This window comes from Nymphalis io, chromosome 18 (assembly GCF_905147045.1).
Source record: "Nymphalis io chromosome 18, ilAglIoxx1.1, whole genome shotgun sequence".
NCBI classification, from domain to species: domain Eukaryota; kingdom Metazoa; phylum Arthropoda; class Insecta; order Lepidoptera; family Nymphalidae; genus Nymphalis; species Nymphalis io.
In genome coordinates, this window is record NC_065905.1 from 6,275,594 (window position 1) to 6,298,340 (window position 22,747).

At 33.1% G+C, this 22,747-nt stretch overlaps 1 protein-coding gene across 8 annotated transcripts in view; it reads left to right on the forward strand.

Moving 5' to 3' along the window:
* The first annotated feature begins 151 nt into the window (after positions 1-151).
* LOC126775308 (uncharacterized) overlaps positions 152-22,747 on the forward strand; it is a 42,069-nt gene continuing 19,473 nt past the window's right edge. For all 8 annotated transcript variants that reach the window (XM_050497146.1, XM_050497147.1, XM_050497148.1 and 5 more), the window contains exon 1: positions 152-541. In XM_050497146.1, the coding sequence (XP_050353103.1) occupies positions 380-541 (162 nt within the window). In that variant the 5' untranslated portion in view covers positions 152-379. The remainder of the gene's footprint in view (positions 542-22,747) is intronic.

The window sequence follows — 22,747 nt, forward strand, 5'->3', positions numbered from 1 at the left end:
GAAAAGTTCTAATTATTTGTTATTATAGTATTACGGTATGTTTTATTAATTTATTAGAATGAAAAGCTGCTTATAATGATAATTATTATTATCTCCTGAATAGTATTGCTAGTTAAAAAAAATACAAGTTTTTCTTCGTTTGGACTGGGGGCGCGAGTGTCGTAAAGTCATCATTAAATCGCTAAAATTGTAAAAATGTTAGCTGAAACTTGTCGAAAATGAGGGATTCGCGATCGTGGAGTAATAGAACTGTAGTTTAGATAGCTTAGGACAAAATGCTTTATTAGTAAAATAGTGTAAATATTTTAAAAGAGGTAAAGAGTGATTTCAGTGTGCAAAAGTCATAAGACTTGTGTCATCTGTCTGCTCTTCCTTCAAGATGGCTCCTCCACCGGAGTATGATAAGGAACCAAAAGCCCCGGATAAAAGTGTCACAACTGTTTCCAATGACGATTCCAAAGTACTGTATAATATCATTAAGGATCAGTCAACTAATTCTGATAATAAAATCACGACAGCGGGTGCCAACTCTGAAGGGGAGGTAAGTTGACCTTTTCTGCTATTTATTTCCTTTTCTAATAATAATATATCTTTATTTACGTTTGTGTCCGTACGAGATATATTGTATGTCGATCTTATCTTGTACAAACAAATTCCTAAAAGGACGAATTTTCGTAACATGACGTTAATTAGTGTGTAGTAACGAAAATGGCGAAGGATAGTATACGTCAAAAAATAGCTGATTTTACTATATTTATTAATATCTGTTTTATAAATAATTCACGACGGTTATTGTATCATAAATGTCTTCGATATTAGCTTTTTATATTTATTTATTTTAAAGAGATCAATTCTTAAATGGCTCATTTGAGTTATTCTGCAAAGATTAAATAAAAAAATGTTTACATTAAGGCAATATTAAAAATAATTCTAAATTCCATTGTTTTCAGGGCTTATTGTCTAAATAAACTAAAAAATGTTAATGCATAGATCAGATTACAGAAAAATATATTTCCAACTAAGATATATAATATACCTAACCCAGAAAGGTATAGGTATTTTTGAGTAATAGTTAACTTTGTTATTTATTTGTTAATTTTTAATACTTATGTTAATAAATGTACTATCTTTAAATAAATGTTATAGTATCCAATAATTTGCATATTAAAATTGCTAATAAATGAAGAAGGCTACTAATTACTTCCTATAAAATAATTTTTATTATATTTAATTCTTATCCAATCAGCCTTTATAGCCTGTATAAAGATGACAATTAATACCATGTTATTTTCTCGGACATTTACATTAAATTTAAATTAATTGAATTTTGTTGTTAAATTATCTATAGAAGGCAGTGATTGTCTGATTGATGATGTTAATATATTAGATACAATTTTGAATAGGTATTGAATTTAAACTAGGATGATGTAATATCTAATATCCATTATTTAACACAAACCATTGTAATAAATATGGATCATTTTTTTGTTAAATATTTGTTATAATATAATATTTACTCAAAAGAATAGTTATTTTGATGTAAACATACCTATGAGTCTAGAGATTATTTCAAATGCATAGAACCTGTGAATCTTAACGGAAGTTCTCAGAGAGTCTTGCCAGATGCATGATTCAAATAGTATTCATACAATGTTTCAGATATTTTATGCACATACAATCAAAAGATAAAAATCATATGTGATTCATATGACTGTCACTTATGCCAAAAACCTGGATAGGTACCAGATAATTAAAGTAAGTTCAAGTCTACCACCAATAATCACACCACCAATAGTCACATCACTAGCCAGGTTTTTCCCTTACATCCACCCTCTTAAATGTAATTTGGAAGGTACACCGTGGGCATAACAACATATCAAATTATATATTAAAAGGTATATTTTAAATTAACTACCTTTTATAAAAACAATGTTAAGTTTAACAATTGTGTATATATGTAATTAGCTGTATCTGATCGGATTATTCTTGTGACATGTTTATGCAGGTGTCTGTGTGCTTTGCTTAGTTTCAAGCAGTTTAATTTACTATTGAAAAAGCAATTTTTACTAAATTTAATTGATGAAAAAGTTATTGCATGATTGTGTGTAAAATCAACAAAACTCTTCAGCTTTATTATAAACCAAAATCATATAGTTTTGCAATACTACTCATTACCTAGTACCAACCTACCTAATACATGCTTTATTTGCATTATTAATAATAATGTCCTCTAGACCGATTTCCGATTTATAGTGCACAAGTGTGTGTACAGACACAGGTGCACTCTCTATTCCCTAACTATCATAATCCGATGGGATAATGACAATGGGGCAATCCGACACGCCACTCGACTAACGAGGCAGCTAGCATTATTCAGCAATGGTACAAAGTCAGTGCTGTGAGTTTGGTTTAAACTGTAGTATTTACAGTTGTAACTTTTTATCACTTCATATTGTGTGGATATTCAAATCTAAGATCTGAGTTACTGGTGCTGAAATCTAAGAGGATGCAAACTTTGTCGCACAATATAAAAATTTCCTGTAATGTATTCTTATATTGGTTTTTTTTTTGTTAAGATTGAAGATATTGTTTTGATTACGAACATTTACAATTATTTATAATTACATACATATATTCCAACTTAATTTATGTGTTATATAAATAATGATCAGACATCGGCATGATCAAACTTGATAGATGTCACTGTTACTGTATTATTATTATACAAATATATTTATCTGAACGATTTCATAAATCAATTCTTAAAATCCGATACCTATTAGATATTAAGGTAGATGTTAAGCGAAATAACCGTGAGTGGTCTTGTACCGGTCTTAATATCTGGTTGCTCACCAGTTGGCGCCACTAGCGAGTAGGTTCTATGTGTCGTTAAAAAAGTATTATTAGTGCGGCAGGACCAACAATTTTGATATAATATTATATAATTGATAATAACGAAATAAATAATACATTGATTATACCTGTGTTGCGTTGTCCCGTTTTGTTCCGAAAAAAATAACAAAAGTCGCCTAAAACAGTTGTTTACCGCATACGGTAATTTTTTTTTTAAATTATAATTAGTGAATATCCGCTATGAAAAACTCGCAAACAATAAAGTACATTCAGTGACATTTGACATTTCTAGAGACTTCACTCAACACTAGCGCCTCTCAAGGCGAATGCCTTCATTTTTTATTCTTATAAAATGTTATATTGATTCGTTTCATATTATGAAAATGCAAATCGAATAATTAAAAAAAACACATAGGAATAGTCACTTAAAGACTTCCTGCAGATAAAACTATTTCGTTATCAGCGGTATTCTTTCTAACTTTTGATCTGTTTATTCGTTTTCGTTAAATTAAATTTGAATTTTCTTATATAATTTTTTTCTAGCACGTTAGTCTATTTGTAATACATTTGCTTATTTTAAATAATTAACATCTAATTTACTAACACTCTAGGAAGAAAATCAATCCGTTTTTTCTGTTTTATTTTGAAATTTATAATATAATGATATTTGACGAGCCGGTTGGTGTGGTTGGTAGATACTTGCTTTTTCACGCCGAAGGTTGTGGGTTCGATACCCGCCCAGGACAGACATTTGTGCGCATGAACATGTCTGTTTGTCCTGAGTCTGGGTGTAATTTTCTATATAAGTATGTATTTACAAAAGAAAAGTAGTATATGTAGTATATCAGTTGTCAAGCTTAATTTGGCATGGCCGTGTGTGATAAATGTCCCAGGATATTATTATTATTATTTGAATGAAACTTAATAAGTTGAAAGTGAATACACGTCTAATTCACTGATCGACGTGCGAATAGAATTCAACACAGATGGTGATGATTATAAACCTTTAACATAGGATACATATATGCCTTGCTCTTTAACAGATGGTCGTGTACATGGATCCATATAAAGAAGTGTTATTTATATAAAACTCAATACGGCATTGTTATCCAAACGACAATTAAATCAACTTTTTACATTCATTGCTTAACAAAATATTATTTATGTTACAAAGAATAACGTATATAAGTTAACAGAGATTCTTCCCTAATTGTAATAAAATAGGTATATTATGACATGGAATTTATTCCAAATCAACCCGACAAGTGTACACAAAACAGCTTTAATTTTTCTTTAAGGCTTACGGCTAACTGAAAAAGTAACGGAAGCACATTTTGCCCTTTTTAGTTCAAATTTTAAAAATCCTAAAACAAAATACGTGTTTCTCCAATTGTTAAGAAGATAGATTAGTTAACAAAAAAACGCATAAATTTTATAATTTATTTTGATAGGAATTAAACTGTTTGATATTTACATTTATCTAAAGTTAAGTTTTGAGCGTCATCAATCATATAAGCACCCTAAACTTTTTGATTATAAAATATAAATTTTTCTCTACTATTATTTAATATAAACAATACTATAAAATCATCCGAAAGAAATTAGCTAAGTTATATTATATTAGCTAAGCTAGTTTACACAACGTAAGAGTAACGTAGCCTGTCCTTCCTTGGGGTTGAAGCTTGCTTTACATAAAATTTCATCAAAATCGGTTCAATAGATTAGCAGTGAAAGCGTAACAGACAAGCATTCTCATTTCGCATTATAATTTTGTTCGGTTTATAAATGCAATTGTTTTATATTATTATATTAAAAAGTTTTGGTTACCGACACATCTATTATTTTTAATATATCCCATAGGTTTTGATAATTTATGATGTCAAGAACATTACCGCCTGTTTAAGCAAATATTAAAAAAAATATATATATATATATATATATATATATATATATATATATATTTAGCATACAGAATGAAACTGATTTACAAAAACGTCGAATTGTTCTTTTTAAAATCTTTACCTTTTTGTTGGTGGACACAAAACGGCGGTTTTAAATTAGCGCGCGTCTTTTTTTTAACAACGCTGTTGTTGTATGGATAAAGGAATCACCTTACTATAAATAATATTTAATAACCTACCATCATAAGGATAATTTTTAAATCAATTATTATAAGCTTCAATATCTAATACATCGAGTGTCTGTTTAAATAAAGGAGACTCTGTCAATCAATCAATCAACAGCCAATCGTTGTCCACTGCTGAACATAGGCCTCTCCCAAGGTGCGCCAAAGCTCCCTGTCCTCCGCCTTCCGCATCCAGTTGGTGCCCGCCACCTTCTTAAGGTCGTCGGTCCACCTGGCTGGAGGGCGCCCTACGCTGCGCTTGCCGATTCGCGGTCTCCACTCTAGGACTCGTCTGCTCCAACGGCCATCGGTCCTACGACATACGTGACCAGCCCACTGCCACTTCAGCCTGCTAATTTTGCAAGCTATGTCGGTGACTCCGGTTCTTTTCCGGATAATCTCATTTCTGATCTTATCCTTCAAAGATACTCCGAGCATAGCTCGCTCCATAGCACGCTGAGCGACTTTGAATTTGTGGACTAGTCCCGCAGTTAGTGTCCACGTTTCGGCACCGTATGTCATGGCAGGTAAGACGCATTGGTTGAAGACTTTCGTCTTCAAACATTGCGGTATAGACGACTTGAGGACTTGACGAAGGTTGCCAAATGCTGCCCATCCCAAGCGAATTCTTCGATCGGCTTCCTTCTCGAAGTTGTTCCTACCGACTTGTATTATTTGTCCTAGGTAGGTATATTCACTAACAACTTCGAGAGGTTTCCCCTCGACGTATATCGGTCCCGGCACGACATGCCTATTGAACATGACCTTGGTCTTGTCCAAGTTCATACCGAGACCGACACACCGGGAAGACTCGCCTAGGCTACGCAGCATTTCGGTGAGTTGTTCCAGCGACTCTGCTATGATGACGATATCGTCGGCAAATCGAAGGTGTGAGATGTACTCGCCGTTTACATTGACTCCATACCTAGTCCAATCCAGCGTTTTGAAAACGTCTTCCAACGCGTTGGTGAACAGTTTCGGGGATATTACATCCCCCTGTCTCACCCCTCTGCGCAGTTGGATCGCCTTCGTCTTACAGTCCTGGATGTGGACAGTCATTGTAGCGGCGTTGTACAGACATCTCAGTACCTCGATATATCTCCAATCGATATGACATCTCTGCAATGAGTCGAGCACTGCCCAGGTTTCGATGGAGTCGAAGGCTTTCTCGTAGTCCACAAATGCCATACACAGCGGCTGATTGTACTCTTCGGTCTTCTGCACAATCTGCCGAACAGTATGGATGTGGTCCACGGTGCTGTAGCCTGATCGAAAGCCGGCTTGCTCTGGGGGCTGGAACTCGTCAAGTCGTCTGGCGAGACGGTTCGTGACGACTCTTGAGAACAGCTTATACACGTGACTCAGGAGGGAGATTGGTCTGTAGTTTTTCAAGAGGGTTTTATCACCTTTCTTGAAAAACAGTACCACCTCACTCCCGCTCCACGTTTCCGGGGTCTTGCCATGTTGGATGACGGAATTAAAGAGGCTTGCTAGCTCTTTCAGGACCGGAGTCCCGCCTGCCTTAAGCAACTCTGTTGTGATTCCGTCATCTCCCTTAGCTTTGTTGTTTTTAAGCTGTTCTAGAGCCGCCCTAATCTCTCCTTGGTCAACGACCGGGAGCTCCTCGGAGTAATGGCGCATAAGAGGGGCGCGCTGGTCATCAATACTGATTCCCACGGGTTTATCCGATCTTGAAGAGAACAACTGCCCATAAAACCTCTCTACTTCTCCGATAATCTCAGGCCTAGAGGTAACGACCCCACCATTTTCAGTTTTAAGTTTTGTCAGACGCGGCCTCCCAAACTCTGTATAAAGGTAAAAAAATAAGGGCCTTTAAACTCAAGTTAAAAAAATAAGTCGCAAAAAACTTGCTTTTTTTTTCATAAATTTTCATCTTTCTTTCGTTTTGCAAGCAATATTTATATATTGCTAATATAGACGTTTATATTATATTTTACTACTCTGAACAGAAAAATGCCAAGTTAGATAGACTTTTTCCCATGATATTATTTTTATTCCATTAAAACATTGGTTTCTGCAATAAATGGTTCTCGCACTCACCACTGACTATACCGTTACAAAACCTTAAAAAATGCCAAGATTGAAAAGATACTTGTTAGTTTCTTCACTCAGCACCTGTTGTGATAGGCTATGGTGATGGCGGTTCGTTTCAGTTCGTCGGTTCGTTCCCCCAGACGGGTCTTTAGTTTGGGTGAGTCCCACGGCATGTGCCTCTGCTCCTCAAAAATACCTAGTTCGGGGAGTTAAAAACCACTGCATGCATTGAATGGACTGGGTAAAATCCTTTTATCGTAGTTTAGCTAACAATAGAGAGCTTTATCCTCATTTAGAAAAAAAATGACATATGACGTAAATTGTTTTGCAAATAATATTATAATTAAACTATTATACTATATATATATTATATATATAGTATAATAGTTTAATATATATTATACTATATAAAACTATTAAACTATTAAATAAGGTTTCTAGTTTATCTAAATTAACGGAAATTTATATTTTTAATTTGGTTTTTATTCAGTTATCCTTTCGTGAAACCTTGATGGTTGAGTTCAATTATTTTTGACGCGTATATATGACGCATACATTATAATCGTAGAAATTCTGTCTAATCTATTAGTATATTAATATTCGTCATCTTTTTAATGGTTTCCTTTTGAAACTTATTATAAAGATAGATATATTTTTTTTGCGTTTTATATAAAGTAGTGCCTATGTAATAGATAATGAAATCGTTAAAATGCAACCTGCAAGTTCTGACAAATATGTATTATTTAGAACGGGGATTCCCTTATTTGTATAAACTGATAGGTCTGCAATTCGACAAAAGTGTTTAGGGCTTACGTGCTTGTTGACGCTTGTAAAATTTCATTAGGCTATAGCACTTTTTACGGTTAAATCCAGAACGTCTTGATCTGCTACACGCAGTAGAAATCTCCAGAAAAGTACCCGGGTGTCTGGAGTGGGATTTTTATCCACTAAAATCACTGCGAGGGTCCTCTTCGGCACGGATCGGAGAGGCTGCGCGATCGTGTCAATATAACGCATCCGCGGTATATACAGTGTTATATAATTTTAGGTTTAAGGTATATAAAAAGTATAAGGTATTTTCTATTTCTATATCTAAATATAAAAAAGAAAAATAAAGCGTTAATAAATTTCAACAAAAAACTAACATAAAGAATAGTGTATCTTTAGTGCTATTCTGTGTGGTGTGTTACATCGAATAAAGTTCATCGCACAGAATAATTTGTTGCTGCTGGTTTCCAGTGACTGACTTTTTCGATTATATTTTTGATTAGTCGAATTTGATGTCAAAATGTAAGAAAAAAAGAAAAAAAATCATAATTCAAAACAGCAAATAAAATTTGGTTGCATTTAAAATATGTTGTTGTATTTCGTATGAATCATGATGAAAGTGCGGTATATAATATTAAAATGTAATTTGCTTTCACCGTGCGATTATAAAAATCGCTACAGTCAGTTAGTTAGTTTGAAGGTACGTAATGCCATTAATAAGTAATACTTAATTATTCATTTTAGTTTTCATTATTATTTTAGTTTATTAATTTTTTATTCATTGTTTTTTTTTTGTTTTGTAACTTGAAATTTTGATTTGTCTTTTATTTGTTTTTTTTTTGTGCTATAATGTATATGTATATGTTGCCTTATTGTTCATGCAGTTATCACCTGTAATTGAGGTACCACTTCTTTTATTTTTTATTTTATGAACTGTGTGCTATCATGTGTCTGTGTCTACTTTGTTGGTGATCTAATAAATAAATAAATAGTACGGCGTGAGTTACCGCATTGGTGGTGGTGGTTGTGACATAGATTACCTGCGAATGTAGTATAGCTGCGATGGTTATGGACTGTGATCGTTGTGGTGTCAGTTACCTTGGATTCGGTGTAACGGAAGCTTTCGGCGCCGTATCGTTTCTTAGCTAGGCGTTATGTTTGACCACACGAATTTCATTGTCGTTCAGGCATTTGCGAATACATAGTTTAATTTGTCAGATATCGTTAGTAAATAACTTTTGAACGTAGAGTTACCATTAATCTATTGTAATGCAAGACTTTTAATAATTCATCTTCATTAAATTTTTGGAAAAGAGTAGTAGTTAACTGAGTTTTTTGCTCGATTGTTTGAATCTACATGTCCGTATCTTTAAATATAAATTAAATTTATATTTCTTCATCTTCTGGCCAGCTTTTTCCTGGCCTATTAACACCAGGGTCCGCTTTCCTACATCTATTCCTCCACTTTTCCCGATTTAAAGCATCCTCCTTAGTGAGACCGTGCTCTCTCATGTCGTCCCTCACGACATTGAGCCAGCGCTTGTTGGACCTGCCGCGAGATATAGGGCCTTTGACAACAAAGTCCAGACATCGGTTTCCGACATAGTCTGGCGGTCTGCGGCTAATGTGGCCAAACCAACGCAGACAGACGGCTTTAATTAAACTTGTATATGACGATTTAAAACTGCTTGTGCAGTGTGTTTAAAAGTGCCCTCATAATCCTACTTGAATAAATAATTACTTGATTTGATTTGTGCCACTTGAATAAATATATTTTGCTGTTACATGTAATTAATAATCGTGTTGTATCATTCGATAATCGCGCAGACTATGTTTAACTTAAACAGTTAAATACAAAATATTTTGATTAAAACTGATATAAATCGTTAAAAATTGCATTGTTCTAAATAAGATTGTTATTTTATTTTATTAAATAGGAAGCCAACGATGTACACAATTTTTTTCTTATTCTAGACTACAATCTTAAATAACTTAAATATAAAAATTGCATGCCTCATTTATAGGCTAACTTAACATACGTAGGAAAAAAAAGGAATTTATAAAACTTAAAAAAGAACTAAATTACGTAAGCAAAAAAAGAGGAACTATTTATAACAAAACATGCAAAAATTATAACAAAAAAAAAAGTAAACGTCATTATACAAAATTTACAATTAAATTAATTAATGTAAATAAACAAATTTTTGAACTTACTATGACATACATGTTATGAGTATTGTCTTGCATCTTAGGATTAAATTGTTATTGCGGTTGCGTTATCCAGTTAGCTTGCCGTTCACTTCCAAGTCAAATATTAACGGAAAAAAAACATTGTTAGGCAACCGACTCAACTATATTAACGGACTTTTATTTATTTACAAACAGTTCTGTCGGTCACGTATAGAAAATGAATGGACAATCAGTTTTTGGCTACATTCGAGAAACTCATTATTTTCTTTGGAAAAAATAAATCATATCTATGGTGATTCTGATTGTAAGCTATCATTATTGAGGCGTTTTTTTATAACCTAATCATTATAAATTTATTTTGTGTATTGATAAATACGTCCGCTGACAAAAATACTTTGAATAATAGGTATTTCTTCTTAAGGTATACCGTAACTAGTATCAGGTAATTGAAATGGAATTATAAAATACATATTTACATATATTTATTTATTGAACGGAATCCACAGCTAAATAAATATTTAAAATATATATATTATAATATAGACGTTACCGTATGTTTGTCGATATAATTTCGAGTTATTGGCTTTTGTGTAACTTATATCAATATTTAATAATTGTATGGTGAGGTAATTAATTTGTTTTTATAAAGTATTGAATGATTTTAAGTTTAGATAAAAAAAAAAATAATTTGGTTAAAATGGGTCTACAGGCCCAGGGGACGTGATTTTGCATCTATCTATCAAGGTGCAAAAAATCTAAAAATACATTGCTAGGTAGTTACAAAATGATTGAGAAATATTGCATCGAGCGTGATCTAGTTTGCCGTCGGCGACTCCAGAAACTACAGAATAAAAATGCTGGTCATTCCACGCACCGCAGTCCTGTTACATAATAGTTACGTTACGTTCTAGTTAAATAATAAATTACGAAATAGCAAATTCACAGAAATTCGGTTGTTAATATAAATTTCTTAGTAAGAAAATTAACGTAGAAAACCTCTTAGTATCCTGTAGAGCAGAAATGAGCGCACGGAACAGTAACAGTAACAGCCTGTTAATATCCCACTGCTGGGCTAAGGCCTCCTCTCCCTTTTTGAGGAGAAGGTTTGGAGCTTATTCCACCACGCTGCTCCAATGCGGGTTGGTAGAATGCACATGTGGCAGAATTTCAATGAAATTAGACACATGCAGGTTTCCTCACGATGTTTTCCTTCACCGTTAAGCACGAGATGAATTATAAACACAAATTTAAGCACATGAAAATTCAGTGGTGCTTGCCCGGGTTTGAACCCACGATCATCGGTTAAGATTCACGCGTTTTTACCACTAGGCCATCTCGGCTTTTTGAGCTTTTTGAGCGCACGGAAATGGGATGCTATTTTATTTTTCGAATAGAAAGTGTAAGAAAACATTAGTGTTATCGACGCGATAACAGTTTCTGTAATTAACATAAGCTATCAACAAAAATTTACAATGTTTTCTTATCGTTAGGACTTCTTGCATAATTGCAGTTTCTATTAAAGTAGAAATTTAATTATGTACATAATATATCTCACAATATAGAGGACGTGACTTTAATATTTAGGTTTATAAGATGATTTTAAAAAAGGAATTCAATAAAAAATGTATGTTTTATTAAATAAGTTTTATTTAAAATATAACGACGAAATGACTACGAAAGTGAGAATTGAGAACGTTCTAACTAATAAGTCATGTAATCCCAGTATGTTCTATGTCCGTTTGGATATACACTTTTTGACCTTTGTAAAAATTAACTACAAAATGCTTAATTTTAATAAAAATTATGTCAACTGCATAATGTTACATCTTATTTATGACTTCTTACAAACATTATAATACATTATCGTAATTAGTAATGTATCATTTGTTAAAAAGGAAATTAGATATGCTTTATAAATAGAGTTACATTATATGACACTTAATGAAGGAATCGAATGTATTCGTCGCAAATGAAAATAATCAACAATCGACAAATCGGCAAATTTATATTGTTTTGTATTTAACAATAATAAACGCAAGGCAAAGAACCCGCCTACAAATAAAATATGTATCAGCAGAAATCGATAATCGTCATCATTATAATTACTTATAAAATTTAAACTTTGAGAGAATAATAAAAGTTGAAGTAACAGCTTTTCCTGCTGCTGGGCAAACGCCTTTTTTACCTCTACAAGGAGAAGGTTTGGCGCTGGATTTCATCCGACAAAGGTTACCGTCATCGTCTAGGGCGAATGAAACCCCAGTGGCACTTTTGGCCGGATTTGAGTCTGCAACCTTCGGTTAATATTTAAGTTTAACCTTCGTTTAATATTTACGGGCCCATCTAGACTTTAGTAAGGATAATACTAGACTATTACTTGGTAATGTTTCATGTTATTTTTTTCGGTATTAACGGTAATGTTTTCAATCCCAGTGGTCGAAAGTCGACCTAAATTTTAATTGAAAATTTAAGTAAAACATATGTACATATATAAAAGCAGGTTTGGAACGTTTTTCTCCCCTTATTTCCATTTTGTTTTAATTTGTAATACTAACGGTGTTTTCGATAGCAACCCAACAATTTCACTGGTGGTAGGGCTTTGTGCAAGCTCGTCTGGGTAGGTACCACCCACTCATCAGATATTCTACCGCAAAACAGCAGTACTTGATATTGTTGTGTTCCGGTTTGAAGGGTGAGTGAGCCAGTGTAATTACAGGCACAAGGGACATAAAATCTTAGTTCCCAAGGTTGGTGGCACATTGGCTATAAGCGATGGTTGACATTTCTTACAATGCTAATGTCTAAGGGTGTTTGGTGACCACTTACCGTCAGGTGGCCCATATGCTCGTCCACCTTCCTATTCTATAAAAAAAAAATTAAATAAAAGATAATCGGTCAAGAAATGCAAGGAAAATCAGTTGAAACTCGTATGTATTATATTGTCGTCTCTTTTGTACGTTACATGGGCTGAATATTTTAAGTTCAACTAGCGTAGATACACGCTTGAGAAATAAAAGTAATAAAACTATCTATATAGGTAAATGATTAGTTCATAACATAAGCGGTAACATTTTGGTTTAGTTTTAACGGCGTATTTGTTTTTATTATTCGTAAAATTATATATAGAAAAAGTGAATCTTAGTAGTGATTAAACAAAATGTACATTATTATAAGTCCACCTTGCCGTAATATTGTGTCATTTATCGTGGGTAGCGGTAATTGTAACGTCATAACATTGACTCAAATGCAATATTTGATGAATAAGCTAATGTAGGTAAAGACATTGGTTTATTTTTAGCCTGTCTCTCGGTCGGTTTATATGTATCATTGTTTCGTACACACTCAATGAGTCGAGTGCGCCATTTTGTAAAGATAACGTAGAGTTGCCATGATGCATACAGATAATATTACTTTCTCGTGACATTGACAACACTTATCACTATATTATTATTACTTTTAACTTAAATCGAATAATTTACAAAATACAAACAAACTGCTTCTATGGGGTATTCTATGGGGGTATGAAACTTATTGATATGTATTTTTTTATAAAATATACATATATATTTTTAATTTCATCAGTAACTATCAAGAATATTTTTTTTTATCATATATAATATGTATGTATAAAAATAAAAGAAATCTTAGTAAATTTTAACAACGATACCTCCTATCGAACTTTTATCTATTTATGCAATTATATGTTTTATACAATAATAGAATCCTATTTTTTTATTTGTTATATCATGGAGGCGATTGTTTCATTCCCAGGGTGTGCAATCATAATTTTAAATTTCACAATTCACTATTTTTAATTGTTCTCTGTGATCCTCTTGTACAAGCGTCACATAAGATTGTCTAACCTCGTGTCTGACATTATCCCTTATCTTGATTTTTGTACCTAAAACATCTATGTTCGTTATTTTTTACCGGCCTGGTTTAAATAAATAATAGCACTTTAGTAAATATATTGCCCTCCTGTGATCTTTAGTTAACTATTAAGTGCGAGATTCTACAATTCAAAAGTAGTGCAGATGCTTTGGCGCGACACCGTTGCGGCTACGTCGCGGTTTAGATATGTAAATGATATATATATAGTATTGCGATCCGATGCCTGTGTTGTGGCTGTGGCCTCATGTAAACGAAGCCTAATTATATCAATGTGTTTCGACGTTGCACGGAATCAGGTGTTTTTTTTTTGAGATCGTAAGATGTATGAGCATCTAAATAGATTTAAGTACAGTAGCGATATACGGTCGTAGCTTAGCACGAGATTGTTTAAGGGTCCGTTCACACAGACCGGCTCGGAGAGGAGAGCAGATTTTTATCACGTTGGAAACAGTGTTTTGAGTGATTGTAGTAAAGTTTATTTTTGCATTTGCACCTTTTTTGTCATTAAAAATGCCTGAACGCGCTTCGTGTGAAGTAATAAAAGGAGCCGACCGGCTCCGCTTGCGTGCTCTTTCTCGCTCGCACCCGCTTTCAGATCTCTTCCAGCCGGTCGATGTGAAATAGTTGGCGGCTCCGCTCCGGCCAATTCCAAGCGTATACGACCCGGTCTGTGTGAAAAGAAAAAAGCAGGCCGATGCTCTCCGAGCCGGTCTGTGTGAACGGACCCTTATAATATTTTTTGTACCTACTTCAATTATTATTATTATTATGGTTTTTGTGAAATTCATGATGACGATGGAATCAGGGTCAGCGTGTGTGAATAAAAGATTAAAATAATTAATTTTTTTCTTCAATAGCAAATTATAATATACACATTTATTTATTTAATAAGCTCTGCGTTTGTACTCAAGAACGTAACACGTTTTTATCTATTGTTGTAAAAAACGAAGAATTATGTTTACGAATCTTAAAATTTTGTTATGTTATGTAATATAGCTTTTGTATTAATTGTTTAATTAATTCAAACACCTATTAATATGTAAATTATGTATATATACTAGTACGATAGTACAGTCATTTATAACTTTGAGTAATACTTCAATATTAGTGTCCCAAAAGTGCTTGTCTGATGTAAAGGACCTACGAAACTTGAATGTTTTGGCAATACTCCAATACTGCATACTGGTTATCGTAAAAATAACTAGCGCATCGTTTTCGGCTGACCCAACTTTCAAGAAATCCTGTTATAACAGTAACAGCCGGTTAATGTCCCACTGCTGGGCTAAGGCCTCCTCTCCCTTTTGAGGAGAAGGTTTGGAGCTTATTCCACCACGCTGCTCCAATGCGGGTTGGTAGAATACACATGTGGCAGAATTTCAATGAAATTAGACACATGCAGGTTTCCTCACGATGTTTTCCTTCACCGTTAAGCACGAGATGAATTATAAACACAAATTAAGCACATCAAAATTCAGTGGTGCTTGCCCGGGTTTGAACCCACGATCATCGGTTAAGATTCACGCGTTCTTACCACTAGGCCATCTCGGCTTTTTATAAAAAGATATTGGGTTTTTCTGTCCTGTTATAAATCTAACGAAAATTTTCATATTTTCTAAATTGTTATTTTTGAACGAGTATCGCAAATAAATAATTGTTTACAATGTTAATAAAAAGGATAAGTATATAAAAATTAACATATTCAAGTGATGTGTTTTTTTTAAAGTTATTTAAACTGACGGTTTGAAATATAGATTCTAAAGAGAAAGATCCGCGAAAATATCAGCAGTTTACTCTTTTTTATTTGTATTTGGTATATCTTTTGTGAAAAAATTATTAAATAAAAAAATTTATTAATCGAGTAGTCTCGTAAAAGATAAACTTAACCTAAACTTTTAAATAGTCGTGTCACGTTCTTGAATTAAATGTAAAACTACCATCGGCTTGGAATGTAGATTCTATTAAGAAGAACCGGCAAGACCCAAATAAGAAGCTTTGACACCGATATCATAGGTCGTCGACCAGGTCGACCTTGAATAATCTATGATATTCACTATGGATTCGCGAAAAACTGGCGTTTCCAATGTCCGCGAAGTTGTAATAGGAAATTTGAAAGTTAAATTAATGTTGTAATAACTACTTAACTGTAATAGTGTTGTATTATAAATAAAGGTAAATAATTCAAGAACTGTTTATAGAGCGTAATCCAGAAGAACAATTAGAAAATCGCATGCAATTTGTAAATCTATGGTTTGTTTACATTTACTCTTACTCCGATTCGAATAGGGTATAATTACTCTTTTTCACTATTTTAATTAACAAATACAATAAAATGTATACATATTCATAATTGAAATCAAAAATAAAACAAAAAAATGCGTGATGTGTTTTTATTTTTTATAGAGTAATAATACGCCTTATTTATCAAAGCTTTTTTCTTGACGAGATTTAAATTTATTAATAGCCAAGTTCAAAGTAACGGTTAATCTTATAATAGAAACGAATACCGTACCCCAGGTATGATTTATTTACTTTAAAACTACGTGTTATAATTCTATATTTACTCTCCGTGTTTAAACAATAATCAAAAACTAATTCGTTTTTATTTATTATATAAATTTGTACATAATATTTAATAAAAAATATTAAATTTACAAGTTTACCTTTATGATGAATTAGGTAATGTACACACATCTATAGAGGTATACAATGTGCGTTTGTTGGGAACGGTGAAACACGACAAGGTTTTCATCGATCCCGATAAGTCCCGGACGCTGTCCCGACCGTGACCTCTTCGAGCGCAACGTACGTACACATTTCCATAGAACCTCCGTGGCGATTATAATTTTATTGATATTACAATAAAGCGTAATATTTTTTGATAAAACGTCAATAGAGTATTTCGTATAAGAATTTTCAAATGTCCTATGATAACATAGGATAGGAAAATTGTATATAGTTCATTAAATTGATATCTGAATAACTTAAAATTTTTGTAGATTTTTTGTTTATAAAATCATAATTTGATTTCTCGAAACAATATTTTCCTAATATAATAATTATGTTCAGCTGGATGGGATGATTTGTGCTTATATTAAATAATATTGATGTTAGTTTTTGTCAAAATTTAAGTTAGCGGCTCTTTATAATGTGAAGAAAGGACAAAAAGCCTGTAAATGTCCCAATGCTGGGCCTCCTTTTCTTTTGAGAAGAACGTTATCCTGTATCCGAAACAAAAAGGGACTATTCTGAAGTGGCATTTGTCATTGCAATTTATAGTGCTTGAGTAAAACATTACCTACCCTTATTAGTATAAAGTTTATAAGATAATCTACTTTACGGTTTAACCAGAGATGTCTCTGATGGTTCAACCCACTCATTAGATATTCTATCTAATGATTATTATTTCTTACCTCGCCAATGTCTATGGCCGGTGATGCCGACTAACGATTTGCTCATTCGCCTGCCTATAATTTAAAAAAAAAACATAAATAAGCAAAAGTATCATTAAAAATTGTATGGAAACCTAAACGGAGAGACACATTAATTAATACAGTATAATAGTGTGAACCCATTCGACTGCGAGATTAATGCGTGAAGTAGGTAGGTTTCATTTTATCAATTCCAACTATACACAATGTATAAAAATACAATTTGACTACCTACCCATGTAAGAAGAATATTGAAAGTGACGGAAAGACAGAAACATTTGGAGGCTAAAGGTGGCTAAAGTGTGCATTCGACGGTGAAATTGACGAAGTGATTTCGAAATTCGCTTTCGCCTTAATTATTCAATACAATTCGTCAATTGTAGATCAATTGATAAATCCATTATATACGTCATTCCCATATATTTTATTTAGCCTTTTCTATAAATGAAATCGATAATTAATCGCTATGTGGCTTTGCCTAGGCCCGCTGGAATCAAAGCGATAATCTTGTTGCGTATAATCTCTTGGGAGACTTGCTACCAAAGTTAACCCTGGTATAGTAAATGTAGATTTAGAGAAAACGCGCATAGTTTAACTTTTTCTTTATTTTCTTCATCTATCTTTGAGTGAAATGATTTTTGCGTAAACACTTGAGTGACATTATTATTAGTAATAAGCTTAGAGTTATGCTTGGTTCCCCCGAGCAACTCCTAAAACCGGAACCTCGTCATATAAGAAATGTGAGCAAACGTTATACAAATCTTTTGTGATTAAGTTCATAGATAGAGATGGGAATGATACGATCGCCTCTCACTATTTTAACAAACAAAAAAAAAACAAAGTTAAATTCGTCGGTTCTTCTCAGGTTATTTATTTTGCGATCGGTGCTAGATTTTACTTGAGCTTTTAATAAGTAGTTATTACATTGGATAAACCTTAAGGATAGCTATAAGGGGTAACCCCATATGTATTAGCGGTGTGGGGTGCTCTAGCGGCTCTAAAACTATGGTTGCGTTGCGTTGTCACGTCGTAAAGCTACTGCCATAGATCGGCGATTTGCTAATAGCTCTCCTATATAATTAACATTTACAAACATTTATTAATAATTATATCATTATTTATAATACAACATTATTCCACTTTACTGCTTATATTAATTTTAATTTTATTTCCAATTTTCCGATAAAAACTTCGCTAGCGGAATCTTAACGTGAAAATTCATTATGGAATGAATACCAAAATTGTATTTCAGATCTCTTCAAATTATGTAACATCATGCCAAGTTATTTATTGGTCTTTTTACACGACTGCCACATGTATGTGAGTTTATTCCACCGTAACTTTTATATGCTTAGACAAATTTGGATCTATTTGGTGTATAGGATTCTTTCATCATACCGTGACACAGGCGATGAACTTATTTATTCATTCAGACCAGTCGTGTTTTTTTAGGTAGAAAATGCTCTCCTCCTGTCTTCTCTTGTATATATATATATATATATATATATATATATATATAAGGTACTTTTTTTAATTTGTTCTATGGAACATGTTTAATTGGCTTAAATAATTAAAATTTTAAGTAATAAACATCGTGTCTTTATAATATTTTTATTGTATTTATTTAATTATTTCATAAAGATTATTAAAATAAACTTTCTAAGAAAGAAATACAAGAAGGATAGAATAATTTGAATTTAAACCTTTTTCCAAAACTTAAATTTATTCGTTAAATATTCACTTTATATTTTTCGTAAGAAGAGGATATTTTTTTTTCATTTGTTTTAAAAAAATATTAAAATATCTTCAATAATTAAGATGTAAACTACGAATATTACACCAATTATTAGTATAAGGTTTTTTAGAGTTCAAAAAATTTACAAAAATTCTGTAAAAACTCACTTGAACACACACCCGTGAAATGTTGACAACCTACTTTTAGCGATAGACAATTTTGATGCGTTGATTCTTGAAATGTTATAATTATTATGGTCAATGTCGTATATCACTTTCTGAAATTTCACGACCGTTTTCTGCTTTGAGTTTCGAGTTTGACCTTACAGAATAGCCCTAAAGATCTCTAAAAAGGAACAGTCATGCGAGACAGTATGTCGCGTAAATATCGGAGAATTTGGCTCGCGGCCATTCCCACAATCGCGAAGACTTGATACGCCTTCGTGTATTATACGTAAAGTTAAGCTATTCAGCGAAACACAACGATATTATGTATAAAATAAAATACAAAATTGAATTTACCGTAATCCTTATCTCTTCAGTGGCGCAGACTTAGATGCTCCGTTATATTAAACCAGAACATCTGATACCGTTTTTTTTTTATATTTTTTACGAATAATTAAACCAAAGAGTTTTATTATTAAGAGTACAAAGCAGACAATGAAATTGGTTATGTTAACTACGTCATCATTGTTAGTGATAAATATTAAATATAATAATCAACACTAATGTAATATTATTGTACTAAACTGGGTGAGTGGATCTAAAATGAGGGGATTCCCCATGCACGCCATTCATTTATCTAAGTACTTAATAATAATATGACAAAAGATAAGTTTTTTTTGGATTTTATTTTTCGTATTCATGTGAGAACTATTAATTAGATTGATATGGAACTTTCACATCCGAAAACAACAGCTACGTTGCTAAAACTAAAGCAGACACAAGAAAACTTTTTATTATATAAGTGTATGTAATGCAACAGCTTGTATAAGTTTTTTTTATTTATCTTGAATAGATAATTCACTCCGCTATTTTTATGTTTAAAAAAATAGGAAAATCAACGATGACTTTAATAGAATTTATTTATCCTTATAAAATTAAAAACACAGTAAATATAAGCGTTTTTTTTTTTTAAATAAAGAATGTCGTTTTCAACTTGCAATGCACCAATAGTTTTAGAGATGTTATAAGATATATGAGTTACATCTGAAAAAACACGTGGGATTTGATGAAAGATATGTATAAGCACAGTATTGGCGGATTAGTCGCTTAGCTGTATACTGAGTAAGTGATTCTATTTATGATGTATTTTCATATTCATCATTAGAAAATAAAGAAGCTGAGTCACTCGGTATTATATAAAGATTCTAACAACATTCGAATCTGTTTAGTCTTTAAAAAGTTATGGTGGAATAAAGAACCTCTCACATGCATACATGAACCCTAAAAACATTACACTCTTTTTTTGAGCAGTCGTGTAATTTTTTTTTCCAAAAATTCCTTTGTCCAAAGATATTCCGACCAACCCAGTTACCTATTGGTCCGGGAGGTAGCGTTGCATTTACAAAAGTCATGCAACGCTACCTCCCGACCAAATCTTTACTGTGTCAGCTGACGGTCTTTCCACCGCTACCAAGGGAGCTAATTATTGTTTTCGTACTTTCAAATGCTTAAACAATGAAATAGTAAAATTTAATCCGGCCTACTATGACTGTATTTTACATATTTTTAAACATGTTCATGCGAGCAGCTGACGATTTATTTCAGTTCAGTATGATGTTAACTTTTCATGAAAAAAGTTTCAGCCGGCGTACTATTAGTTTTTTTACTACTTCCGCAAATTACCACAGCCAAACCCACCGCGGTTGCGTCAGCTGACGCTTGGTTCACTTATTAGTCATTCGAAATCTATTGAAAATGATGGCAATCGATCGGCGTAAAACTATTACATAAAAAGCAACGTTATCTCCCGGACCATATTTGAAAGTCACAGGGTCGATCCTGTTCCTTATATTGTATAAAGCTGTCTTCATTACTAATACAGTAATATATTAGGAATACATTGTTAATGTTAACAACAACTGTTATTAAAATTAACAGTTAATTTATGGAGATGAACGGTTTCATATATAATATTATACATATTCTACCGCCAAACGACATCATTAGATTGTTGTGATGCGGTAAGAAAGTGCGTGATCCAGCATAATTACAATAGGGGGACATTAAATTAAGATGGAATGGTTAATACATCTTACACAATCAAAGTTTATGGGCGGTGGTGATCACTTATATCAGTGGCCAATATTGACTGGTGGTGGTGATTGCCTCGTTGGTCTAGTGGCTTGATATAAGGCCGTAGACCCGGAGGTCCTGGGTTTAATTCCCAGGTCGGGCCAATAAAAGTTATTGGGTTTTTCTGTTAGAAAATTCTCAGTAGCAGCCCGGAGTCTGGAAGTTGGAAGTGTGTACACTCCCGTGCGTCGGAAAGCACGTAAAGCCGTTGGTCCTGCGCCTGAACTCTTTCCGGTCGTTTCGGATTGCAGTCCCATCGGATTATGAGAGTTAGGGAATAGACAGTGCACCTGTGTTTGCGCACACACTTGTGCACTATAATATCTCCTGCGTAGTTGGCTAATCTCTCTTGAGATTGGCCACCGTGACCGAAATCGGTCTGGAAGACATTATTATTGTCTGGTGGGCTGCTTGCCTTTATTAATGTTTGAAAAATCGTATTACTCTATAATAACATTTTAATTTAAGACCTCCTCGTGCAGTGTTTATCAAATCGTATTTCGAGAACTTCTTTTATTTTATTATATTCTTTAGCAATATATAATTGAGATAATTTAAAATTTTAAAAAAATCTGCCAAATGCCGAACCTTCTTCGAAGTTGGTTAAAAATGTTAGTTGATTTATTGGGCTAGGTTTGTAACGAGGCCACAATATGGGTGTGGGTTGTTTCTACGCTCTGGGGTGTTGCGTTCGTAAATATTTTATGTGTTATTAGTTCTCCTCATAACGGTTATTAATTTTACAATAACACTAGTTGAATATGACCTGTAAATATAATATTTTAAATTGCCTCGTCGATCACTTGACCAGCTTGCTGGCTAGCTTATAAAGTTACCGATTCTGATGTCCTGGTTTTAAACACCATACCGAGAGAATTAAAAGTTATTGCGTATTCTGTCAATAAATTAACAGAAGTTTGGAAATTGCAAGCCGTTCTTCTGGCCTCTTTCTGGTCGGTTAAGATTTGCCGTTTCATAGGGTTATTAAAGTGAGCGGATAGAAAGTGCATTTGTGTCCGTGCACACACTTATGCACTATATACATATGTGTTGCGGTTTTATATCTAAAACAAATACTTACACGTAATATACATATTAACTAATATGTTAATAAAAATATGATAATTAAAAATGGAATCATAACACTCGGTGAATTAATGAAACTGAACTGAAACTGGAATTCATGAACTACGTATAGAAGTACCGAGATGGCCCAGTGGTAAGAACGTGTGAATCTTAACCGATGATCGTGGGTTCAAACCCGGGCAAGCACCACTGAATTTTCATGTGCTTAATTTGTGATTATAACTCATCTCGTGCTTTACGGCGAAGGAAAACATCGTGAGGAAACCTGCATGTGTCTAATTTTACTGAAATTCTACCACATGTGTATTCCACCAACCCG